Here is a 12,654-nt window from a genome sequence, read left to right on the forward strand (position 1 = left end):
AAAAGGTTTTACTATAGCAGACCTATCACTAGATCTGACAAAAAATCTACAGAAAATCCTTTACAGAGCTTTTTTGTGGCTATTGAACATTTACCTGTTTACTTCAGAAACCTCTAACTCAGACAGTTTACCAAGTATGGCAGGGAAATTTTGCATGGTTCTAATTTTAAGCACCTACTCATGTTCAGTTGAATGGCCTAGATGTTGCTAAGTACTAAGTTTTATGAAGTAAGCTTCGCGGTGAATGAAATATTTCTTCGCTGAGTGGACAAGAAGAGCATTTGAAGACATTCAACACAAACAGTTTAAAGCTACAGTGAGTGTTGCAAAAGGAGAAAAAACATTTTTTCTGCTTTTGCACTGGAGAAATCAGAAAGAATTCTATTTACCTCAAGTGTTAAACAGAACTCCTTAGATTTAGTATAAGATAAGCAAAGATAGATGGCACTGACCTAGCATTTTTGTTAGTGGCAGGAGAAACCAGAGCACCTTGATAAAAAAAAAAAAATATGAAGATGCAAACTCCACACAGGTTTGAACCCAGGACTCTCTTTCTGTGAGACAATAGACCTAACCACTGTTCCACCATGTGTAAGGCAGCCTCCTAGAGCTTATTTTGCTACTAATAAATAACCTCAGTACAGTTTCACAGCAGAAAATAGTTTATTTGTTTTTTTAGGTGTGATGTACATTGTGTTTTAAATCACTTTGATCGATATTTATTTAAATATATTTTCTTAAAATGTACAACAGAGATATACTTAAGTAAGCTGTATACCATAGGATGGGATGGGAAAGTATTACAGCAAACACACTTGAGTATAATTTTGCAAAGAAACGTGTTGCGTCTTGAAAGAAGTCCAATCTTTCAAGGTGAAAACTGCATCTTGCACAACCTGAACAGAAGACAACAAAGAAGCTTTTTACAGCTCTGAGGTAGGAGACAACCATACAGCAATACAAATGAAAGGACACCCTGTGGGTGTCCTTTCATTTGGAAAAATAAAGCAAATGTATGATAACCAGTTCACAGTTTTTTTAATACACAAATAAAATACACTTAATACATACATTTTAAATTACATAAATCTCAATATATAAGTATGCTTTTTGAGAAACATATTTATTTAAATATAGAATTTCACACCAAACATGCCATGAATTTGTTAATCACAAAATACAATTATAGCAATAAACTATGCCCAGTTTTTTAAAAAGATTTCTACCAACAACTGCTTGGTATCAAATTTTGCTGATACCAAAAATGTTATTTTTACTTAACATGTACCACCTGTCAATATCTTGAAAAGACAGAACAGCATCTTCATGCAAAATACAAAACGATGAACCCAAATAACATTCTGCTCCACTTATGGAGCCCTAATAACTTGGAGGTTGAAGTAGGTCAAAATGTTTTAGTTAGTGCAGCTAAAATTGAGCTAATGCCTGGTAAATGCCATATGAGGGCTCGAAGCACCTGAACACGAAATCTACAGTTGAACATGGTGTTGGAAATGCTAATGAATCCCATAAGATGCTCTTTATATGGAGGAGGAGCTCTGCTTTGCTGTGCATTGCCATTTTTCTGACTTTGATGCCTGAGCTCTAGAGGGACTCCAATCCTCCATGAAAAAGCCTGTTTGAAGTCAGAAAAGTAGCATATAGTGCTGACTCACATGAAATTCCCTCCACAGTTGCCAACTTTTTAATATTTTTGGGGATCAGGTGAAGCATACCATAACATTATGGGACAGGTTCTGTGTTGGTCCTAGAAAGTGCTAGGATAATATGAAGTCTCAAACATTGTGACAAATGACAATATGAGTTAAAGTGCAAACCATGATTAAGGCAAATAGTGAAGACAGGGGATAGTGAGAACATTTCCTATTTAGCTTAATAATAAACATTTCTAACTTTCTAAGGAAGTTGTTTTGGGATATAAAATATATGTTTAGGTAAGTGATAAAACAAATACATTTCTGTAGTGGACTAGCTTTATGCTCCTTAATATTTTGTCTCTGCAAATATGAACAAATCCCTGTTCATCTTTTTTGCCATCAAAAATATGAATATATGAATAGTAAATTTTTAAACATTAGCTGCAACGTCTTTCACACAAGGCAATCTGTGCTGAGCCAATTTAGCCAATCTGAATCAGTTGTCAAGTCTGCTGCTGCTGAAAGGGCAAATTCAGGGACACGGTGGCATCTCTTGGCTCTGCGACTGGCCTGTTGATCATTTCACATTCATTCTGCCGCACGTTCTCCTCGTTCATGTGTGACACCTCCGTAGAGCCGGCTTCAAACCCAGGCACAGTGTTGGCTACATGAACCACGTGAACCTTATTTCTCCCATTTTTACTGAGGATGCAGCTGAACACTTTCTTGAAACCTTTGCGAAAGTGTTTGGAGACCAGAGCGTACACGATGGGATTGACACAAGAGTTGGCGTAGGCCATGCAGTGAGAGAGAAGCCTGAAGGCATATGTGGTCTGATTAAATGGGAAATCTCCATACAGGTAACACAAGATCACCACGTGGTACGGCAGCCAGCATATACAGAAAAGTACAGTGACGATGATGATCATTTTGGTGACTTTGCGTTTAGCCCTCTTGGATTCTGACATGCCGTCCAGAGGGTCAACAGCCGTCCACAGGTACTTGATAGTTCGAGTGTACGAGAGGCTCACGATGAGCACAGGGATGACATAGCCAAACAGGAAGGTGCACGTGTCCAGCACCTTACGATTCTGCTCCTCCCAGCCGGGGATACACACAGTGCTGTTGGCATAATCAATCAGGTCATAGTAGCTGAGATATGGACCTGCAAAGACCAGGGAAAGACCCCAGATAACTACCATGGCAACCACAGCATTACAAGGGGTTCTTAGCTCCCTGGAGCGCAGAGGATAGCGAATAGCCAGATACCTATAAAGACAAGAAAATAACATGTTTGAGCTGTAATCTAGACTGCAAAATACAGAAAAATGGGGACAGCAGGTTAAAAACCTTAGTAATTAAGTCTGAACTTATAACTGTATATGTTAAAAAGTAGAAAGTGAAAGATTACTTGTGACTGCATATCTTTAGTCTATATAGCTGTACTTTAAATGTTTTAACTGTAATAATACAAGACAATACAAAACAGTCAACATATCAAAAGCACTTAAGGGAGAAAAACAGCTCACATGAGTGTGTGATTATGTTGCATATGTCTCTTAAATTCTTGTATATACTCATGGATAATATAACTGACAACAATGCATTACATTTCATTAGATTTACATTCTGTAATATTTATTCTTAATTTGCAAAATAACCAGTAACCAAAGCTGTAAAACCAATTTTGTGGAATAAAAGGTGAAATATCTGCTAGAGCTTCAAGAAGCTGAAATCAATGACTTGTGATTTTATCATTGTCTTGACTCATAAAAGTCACTTGAAAGCAACAGTTTCATCAAAGAACAATTTCAAAGGCAACAAAAAAACTGAATTTTATTGCACACAGTCACATGTGATTGTTCAACCACAATTTTCCCTTGTGTGATTTTACTATAAATCCAGAGATTTACATTCAGCAGCTTTTTGGTATCTTTTCCAATACAGCACTCAAAAAATTAAAGAAACACTTTGAAAACAAATCAGATCTCAATTGGGAACAAAAAAGAAATCTACACTAATATGAAATGGGTAATGTATTATGAATGAAAGGATGCCACATCAAAATGAAAATGATCAACCTACAGAGGGCTGAAGACGCTGAAAATGACAAAGGATAAAATGATGTGGCAGGTTTGTCCATTTTACTGAAACTTCATTGCAGCAACTCAAACTGGTACTTAGTAGCTTGTAAGGCCCACATGTACATGTATGGATGCATAACAACATCGGGGTGTGCACCTAAAAGGATAATGCACAGTGTCCTCCTCCCAGATATGGACCAGGCCATCACCAAGCTTCTGGACAGTCTGAGGTGCAACCTGGTGGTGTTGGATGGACCGAAACATAATTCCCCTCAGGTGTTCTATTAGATTTATGTCATGTGAGTGTGGGACCAGTCAATGATATCAGTTCCTTTATTCTCTGAGAACTGCCTACATACTCTCACCACATGAGGCTGGGTCATGTACCAGGAGGAACCCAGGACACAAACCAGTGCAGTCAGACCATCACTGACCCATCCATGTCCCATTTGCTCACCCACCTGCTGTCCTCTGTGAAAAGGATAGGGTGCCAGTGGTGGACTTGCCAGTTTTGGTTATTTCTGATTGGTCAGAGAGATTCACACTAGTGTCCAGCTGAAGGTCATTTTGTAGTGCTCTGGGTGTGCTCATCTTATTCTTACTTGCACAAAGAAGCAGATACCGACCCTCTGATGGCTTAAGGAACTTCTACGGCGCTATCTAATGCTCCTAGAGTAACTGCCTGGAATATCATGCTCTTGCGCTTGACTGTGCTGGGAGACACATCAAACTTTTTAGCAATGGCACATATTAAAGTGGCATCCTGGAGGAGCTGGACTACCTGTGTGACCTCTGTAGGCCCCAGGCATCGCCTCATACCACCAGCAGCAACAGTGACCGTAGCCAAGTGTAAAACTAGACTGAAAAAAGAGTCAGAAAAGATGTGTAGGGAAAAATGTCCCCTCTAGTGCATCTCTAAGTAATTTCATTGACAACAAAGCACCTGAAATTGATTAACAACCCTCTCTGCTACTTAACCGACCAGATCAGTACCCCAGAAGTTTAATTGACTTGATTAAAAAGTGTCTCTTTAATTTTTTGAGCAGTGCAGTTGGATCCTGTGAGTAGGTATTATTGTAACAGTAGTGCCACCTATACAATCACAATGAATTCACTCACACTGAAGTTTTTTGGTTGACTGGTAATCATTCACTCACTTCACAGCTGTTTGTTGGATCTACCGAATAAGACACCTTAGAGACAGTAATATCCACAGAGAGGGCTTTTAGGCTTTTTCAGTAAGATGAACTTGCATAAATTGTAAAACCGCAGGAATAACAGAAAACATACTTAGTGCTGTGCTTTTGATTTTACTCAGCAGGTAGGAGATGAAGGCGCAAATCCCTCATGTCACTATGATGCTTTCAATAAAAGCTGTCTCTTTCAATAATCTTACAGCATACTGATTATCACATATTATCTCTGCAGTTGGAACCTCATCATTGCTTGGTTGGTTAGTCTTTAAATATTTGGCATATTTAACATGCTGCTTTATGTGTTATATGTTCTCCAAGGGAGTATTTTGCCAAAGGCAAGAATTCTCAGAAAAAAACGTCCATGTCCTTGCTTTCCACATTTGTAGGACACTTCAGAAAGCCCTGTAGAAACTGAGAAAACAGCCTCTCTGGTTTTTGAAAGCTCAGTGAATTGGGGCCACGGTGTTTTACATTAAATTCAAAAAGCAGTCACTTTGAACCTGCTGGTAACTTGAAACCTCAGTGGTTTGGAAAACTACAAGTATTCAGACATTATTCTTTAATGCCAGATTAAATTGTCTTTGAATTATCTTTATAAGGATTAATATAAAACAAATGGGTCTGTTTATGCGCTTATGGCAGAGATTGACTCTTTGTGTATCCAAATAATGTTTTACTAAATTTAAACAGAAACAACATTTATGAATGATTCATCTGTGAGCCTTTTTTAATACATAATTCTGCACCATAAAAACAGAGGATAGCACATTCAGCAGCAAGTCATCCCTTTACACCGTTTTGTCTGTGTGTGTGTCAGTGCTGCTGTTCCCCCAGGCTTATCTGTGGCTTAATTTCTGCTGGGGATTCTTGGTGTAAACTGTTACAGTTAGCTTTTTGTATGTGATGTTGCTGTTTTTGTTTTGTTTTTCCTTAATAATCAGTGAAAGACGAAGGAAGAAGACAGGACATGTTCATTACCCTCCCGACTCAGGTGTTACTGTTCTTTTCCACACTGAGGGGGAAATGACTATTGAATCCTCTGGAGTGTAAACACAGCCAGTGTGAACAGAGGGGGTTTGCTGGAGAGGGCAGCTGCACACTTACAGCTCATATTGACTGATTATTGCTGCCCAACAGCTATAATGATGGCTTACGGCTTATTCTCAGAGGGATATAATTTTTAGCTTCTGGAGTCCATGTTTAAACTCCAGATGCGAAAAATGCATTTGTGACAAATTAAATGTGTAATATTTCGGAAACATTGCGGGAGAGTAAACAAAATAAAGCACAACAAAAAAATTAACAGCATGACCAGGCAAAGTGTGGGCTAATAAAAGCTTTCTCAATGCCTTCCTTAGGGAGTTTTGAAGGCTTATTGTATGTCCTAGAAATGAAAAACAATGGATTCAGTTGTTCAGTTCTTCCCAAAATCTTAGCAGATTGATGTATTTTTTTTCTTCCATTGTTTAAAACTATATTTGTTGTCATATTTGCAATGTAGCAGGTGGAATGTCAAATTTTTCATCATTTACACAGTCATTTTTCATCCCACCTGTAAACTAAATTTGTATTTGAGCCCAGATATTTGTGCCCTCAATATTCTTCTCATTTCCTCTCTTTAATACATTTATGTCCTTGCATTAAATCATTTCCTGACATTAATAATCCATGCCCTTGCTTGTTTTTCTGTTCTCCTTTCTCTTAGATAGAAGACACTAGAAAGCACTGGCGATACACATTGGCATCAAAGACACTGAATGTCTTAGATGTTAGAGAAAGAACATGTAGGCTTTTAACATGTTTTGTGCAATATCCAAATACCTACATTTAAGAGTTTAACAATAAAGGACAGACTGTGAGAGACACAGCTATAGCTGTTGATTTGATGGAACTAATTTCTATGTACAACAAACTTGAGGCTAATATTTTCTAGGTTCAAGAGAAATAAGTGAGTGTGTGATTAATTACGTTTATTTTACTTTCAGATCCAATTTTATTGCTATAAACAGGAGGTACATTAATGTTTGTGCCACCTGTCACCTGAATTCCCTGAAAATTTATGTTGACACCAAGAAAATGACCAACAGCTACTCATAGTCTGATTAATAGAAAATTAGTAATGAATAATAACATTTTGGGTGATATATCCAAGCACAAACATAGAGACAAAGAAATAAAGCATATGCTTAAATTGCTGTGGCTCAGACTTGGTAGATGTGCTAAATGAAAGGTTGGTAGTTTGATTTTGCTTTCTTTTTCTTGTTAGCCAAAATGATCATCCTGTTTATTAAAACAGAGCATTGCAATGCATGTTGCTAACCAAGCTAGCTAGTCTCAGCTAGCCTTAGCTGATAGAAAAATAAGAGCAATAACAACAAAGTGGCAATAGCCAGCATAGCAAACTTCACTTCAAGATGTTATCCACAAATGGGAGATGTTATATATAAGCTCTGCATTTATCAAGCAAATAGACCAAATATGATTGATTTCAGATTCTTAAATATGATAATTTGCTATTTTTTCTGTTCTTTATGGGTGAAATTTGCTTTAGATGTTTGGTATTTCAGCAAAACAAGTATTTTGAAGCAATACCTGTCAACAGACACGGTGGCCAATGTGAAGCTGCTGGCGTACATGGTAAGGTTGATAAAGAAGTGGACGACTTTGCACATGAAGGAACCAAATACCCATCCCTCCAGAGAGTAGATGGTAGCTTGGAAAGGAACGCAAAAGATGATGAAGAAGAAGTCAGCCACGCTCAAGTTGAGTATGAACAGATTGGTCGTGTTGTAGGCGACCTGTCCGCTTCGCAGCAGTACAGCGAGCACCAAACTGTTGCCAATGGTGCCAAGCAGGAATATGAGAGAGAAGACCACTGACACAATCACACTGGTGGGGTTCAGTTGATAGCTTTCAGATACATTGGCCTGCCCTCCCGGCCAGGTGAAATCCTCAAAGTCTGACATCGTGCAGGTCTGGAATGAGAGAAGAAAGGAGACAAATGTTAGACAGCACTATCTTGGTGGTTATAGAATCTCTTCTGTGTACGACTTAAATCCCATTAACTGATAACACTGTTGTACGAGCCAAACCCTTTCTTATCGGCTTATGCACTGGTGGGCGATGTTGACAATATGATGAAGAGGTAGTTTCTTGACAAGTTATTTACAACTTTTCAGAGTATACAAAAAAAGGCTGCATGCACCAGAAGATTTTTTTATCCAAATAATCCCCAGTTGGCTCATGTTACATGTATTAATAAGGCAAAAATGAAAGGCTGCTTTTAATTGGCTGATGTTTTTGACAGATGTACTGGGAATATTTTGAGTGTTTAATTGCAAGAAATGTTGCCTTTAAATGTTACAGGATGAATTTCAGTGGTGTTGCTTATCTTAAACCCTTTATCACAGCTTTCATTTTTTTTTAATAATCTTTCTAAGCTTATTCCATGTCTGGGAGACTTGCAGTTAACATTTTGCTGCTGTTTAATCATACATCACAGCTGCTGGTTTTGAATATGAAGCAGGTGGTTTTCAGTTTAGTGGATCAATCCATTAACAGGTGCTGACTGAGTAATTCTCCTTTGTAATTCAAGGAATTTTTGCAGTGCTCACCGGCAAAATCCCTCTGTGAAAATCAGAAGACCAGAAGCTCATCTCTGCTTGAGGGGATTTGCTCTCAGCCAAGATTACATCAGAAGGGATCATCTGTTCATGATGACAAATGGTGAGCAGAGTATTTTTTTTCTTTGTGTTTCTTTCAGTTTTTGACCAGCAACGATATCATGTTAGAGCTTGTGATGTGCTGCAGTTTCATAAAGCGATGTCTCCAGTGAAATCAGGGTGCACTTTCAGCCATTTTTGGTAAATTGTTTTGCGACAAGTGGCGCAAAATGAGGGCTTGAAAGTAAAGAGGTGCTCTTAATGGTGACTCAGCGAGACACACGAGGTAGTCTCCAAACGTTTTATTCAAGTCCTTCTATTTGTCTGATTTCAGCTAGATAAAAATGTTTCATCAGCTGTTTTTAATTATTATTATTCCCAGCTGTCATTTAATAATACTATTAGCTTCTGGTTGTCACTAAAAAGAATGCTTGCTGGGCACATAAGAGCCTAGAATTTGTGATTTATCCATTGTGCTTTGTCCTTTTGGGCCATAAATATTTAATTCAGAAAATTCTGAGTACCATTATTCCCAATAGCTGGAAACAAATACACTGCTTCCAGCTATTGGGAATACTAATTTTTCTACTGAGTGAACTTCAAAGCAAACACTGACATTGGTTCCTAATAAGACATCACAAAAGAAATCAATGATTTATCATCTTTTAAGAATGGGCTGAAAAAATATTTTTAAAAAGTCAGTATTTTCCTTTTAATCGTTTTTTAATTTTTTTTTGTAGAGTATTTTCTTAAGAATTTATTTATTTCTTTGTTATGCCTGGCCATGAAAGTGACTAAAGAAAGAAAACCATCCACATATTTGTTGACACCCATCATTGTCTACCAAGCTCAACCTACAAACATCAAAATCAAAAGAAAAGAAGAAGAAAAAACATTTTTAAAATTGGAATCTCCCTAAAGAAGGGAAACAGTTTGACTAAATTGAAGAGATGTGAATAAAGGTTGCTCATTATCCTACCTTAATTAATTTTTTATATGAAAGACGTGGTGAATGATTAATGCTTCGAAGCTACGGTAGCACAAATGTAACTGCTTGTAAAAGAAATCACTGAGCTTGGGTGAAATTACAGCACGGACACGTTCCGACTGCAAATGGACAGAGTGGATTTTAATTTGGCAGTCTCCTTAGAAATTATGAAGAAATCAATCTTCTGTTTTTTAAGAGAGGGAAGCAAAATCAAAATGAACAAAAATGCTGTTATTGCAGATAATAAATCGTCGTATGTTGTGGCTTACTTTGACTCACTCTCAGCCTTTTTTGCTTTTATGTATCAGTTCTCAGCAAGCTGAAGATTAATTATTGAACATTGCTATTAAACTTTCAGCATCCTTTGGGTATTACACTGTACTGCCATCTACATCCACATAATCAAAATTGTGACTGAGAGCAAAATGAAGGAGATATACTGATTACAGTCAGTGGCAAGTAAATGGAACTTAAAGTCGTGAGAGGAGATGAAGTAATATATTCTCATTAACCTTACAAAGAGACAGGAGTATAATATCAGCTGGTTGTTGCTGCAGAGGTATTTTCCTCACAGCTTTGAGTTCATGCCAGGCTTTAACTTTCTCAAGCATGGTGAAGATGAGTCCCCTTCTTTCCCACAAGGAAAGGTAGTTGGGGCTGATATTACATTTCCAACTGCAGAGGGATATCTTGGCTAAGGCTCCACTGAGCAGGGAACATGTTTAAGCCTCAGTGGAATCACAGAAAACAGAGACCCGTATACACGAGTTTGATCGTCTCATAGCAGAGCGTGCAGTACCTAACAGGTTGTGAAATTTACAGACTGTGGTTGAACTGCAGACTGAATTTTCGGTGGAGAAGCAATGAAAATAGCAGAGCAAGAGAGAAAATAGAAGTGCGATGGGGATGTAGGGCAGCCTGAAGCAGACATTGCCAAATGCGGCTTTATTATGAGTCTAAAAATAATGACCACAGAGAAGACATTGCATCTCTGGATTTCACATCATTATCAATAAGAAACAGAGCTGTCATTTTAAATCTTCATCTCAGCCAAACTTTAAATATCAGCAGAGGGGCTACAACATTGTTGCATCCTATAATCAGGTGATACAAATACGACTGCTGATAAATATAGACCGCAAATGTTCTATACATACAAATGTTTACACTGCATGAACAGCAGAATTAGCATGCAGATCAGGCAGATGCAGTATGATAAACCTACCAGATGGGTGGACAGTATCCAAAGCGTCAGCACTCCTCTCAGATTAGGAATGACACTCCCAGACCCTTTCTGTTGAGATGCTCATACTCTTTGCTGTGAAACCTCTGTTCTACCAATGCACACTGATATCTGCCTCCCGTTGCTGGTATCTTACTCTTTCTCCGCCCCCCCCCACCACTCTTCCTCTGGTGAGGACTCCTCCTCCACATTCACTTTAATGTTCACACTTCACTGCAGAAAAGCATTGCAGAGCCAAGGTATGAAGGCAAGCCGCAGCAACTGGCGGTCTATTCATGCTCACTGTATAATCAGGGGGATCACTGACAAATAACCACAATAAGTGGCAGTGATAGCCCGTCTCTAAAGACTACTCTGCACCCAAGCCAGCCTACCCTCAATAAGGTCTTAATATTTAGGCTTTACCCTATCTTACAGGTTTGTAGCGAGTTTAGCTGAGAAGGAGAACAATTCAATTTACTCAATTCAAGAGGGAGCAAAGGGAATGCAGTATTGTTAATGGTGGAAGTTGAATTATTGGGTAAAGCTAGGCCAACATTAGGTTTTGAAATTTAAAGGGATGTAAAGCCAATAGGAATGCAATCCAGTTTACTGAATGGAAATTAGAACCTAACAAGTGAAATTCAAAGAACATGTCACGTGACCAGTGTCAGAGACTATTTAACTGCAAGTAATTAAACAGAGTTAAAATTAGTAGTTCTTTGCTGGATGTTGGACTACTACTGTTAAACATGAATTTGTAAAGCTGAATGTGAATATTTCAGGTTTTTTCTAGTAAATTTTTGTTATTTAGTAGTAGTTTCACAGAGGTTGTTGCATGCCGTTTAAAAAGTGTCCATTAGATGCAGTGCTTCCTCCTGATGGAGATGTACATACACCCAGCGAAAATGGGGAAAATGTACTTATTTATTTTTACCGCACAATGAAAAACAGAATGGTCATTAAATACACATAAATAATACTACACATTCAACATATAAAACAAGGAAATTGAGATTTTTCTTTATTATATGTATTTCTCAGTTTTATGCTGGCATTATGAAAAGAAACATTTGGAAGAGCCCATGTTTACTACTGCATTATATTTTCTTTTAACTGAGAGACTGAGCTTGTGACCAAATCTGTGTTCCTGCTGTTTTGACCAGTAAAACAGTTTGCGGTCTCTCATGTTGTACTGTCTCTTTCAAGATGCCTCAAATGTTTTCAGTGGGTTACAGGTATATCATATTGAAAAACAGCATGCAGGTATAAAACTGTATTTTTGCACCAACAAGGACAATCCCAGCATCCCGTTATGGTGTGCAGCGTAAGGAAACTGGACAAGTAGAGAACAAAAGAAGTGGCAGAACTAGAAAATTACTAGAAATAGAAAAACCCAAGAAATGTATGGCTCTTCATTTGATCCGTCCACTGTTTGCCAAAGCCTCATCAGAAATGTACTCAGTGGAAGGGTGGCTGTCAAAAACCTCTTAAGGAAGGTAAACGGGAGAAAAGCCAAATTACACAAGAACTGCACTGAAAAGTGACAACTGAGTGATGAAAATTTTAAATTTATGGTTCACATTATTATTAATATGTACAGAGGATATCAGGAGCAGACCCTCAGAACAGAGGATATATGGAACACTATCAGTCATGGACTAGCTTCCCCAGCACCCCAGACCTTAACATTATAGAAGCAATGAGATCATCTTGACATAGAACAGAACAAAAAGCAGCCAATTTACAAATAATAGCTTTGGATATGCTTCATTAAGTCTGGAAAATCACTCCTGAAAACCTCTTAAAGAAATTACAAGAAAGCTTGTCTAAGAGAGTTCAGG

General features: G+C 38.0%; 1 protein-coding gene across 1 annotated transcript; it reads right to left on the reverse strand.

The window, feature by feature from the left end:
- Positions 1 to 644: 644 nt before the first annotated feature.
- galr2b (galanin receptor 2b) lies at positions 645 to 10,973 on the reverse strand. Its single transcript, XM_003442184.4, has 3 exons — positions 10,814 to 10,973; positions 7,531 to 7,913; positions 645 to 2,927 (listed from the first exon to the last, which is right to left on the reverse strand). Exons 2-3 carry the CDS (start codon positions 7,902 to 7,904, stop codon positions 2,162 to 2,164), a joined length of 1,140 nt encoding a protein of 379 aa, XP_003442232.1. The 5' UTR covers positions 7,905 to 7,913; positions 10,814 to 10,973; the 3' UTR covers positions 645 to 2,161.
- Positions 10,974 to 12,654: the final 1,681 nt, after the last annotated feature.

Source organism: Oreochromis niloticus, linkage group LG4, assembly GCF_001858045.2.
Source record: "Oreochromis niloticus isolate F11D_XX linkage group LG4, O_niloticus_UMD_NMBU, whole genome shotgun sequence".
Classification (NCBI taxonomy): domain Eukaryota; kingdom Metazoa; phylum Chordata; class Actinopteri; order Cichliformes; family Cichlidae; genus Oreochromis; species Oreochromis niloticus.

What these genes read in the sequence shown, in the direction of transcription:
- galr2b (XM_003442184.4), bottom strand. Translation starts at nt 7,904, where the DNA reads ATGTCAGACTTTGAGGATTTCACCTGGCCGGGAGGGCAGGCCAATGTA. An exon ending in GCCACCGTGTCTGTTGACAG is followed by an intron (nt 2,928 to 7,530) that starts GTATTGCTTCAA and finishes TTGTCTTTATAG; the next exon opens with GTATCTGGCTATTCGCTATC.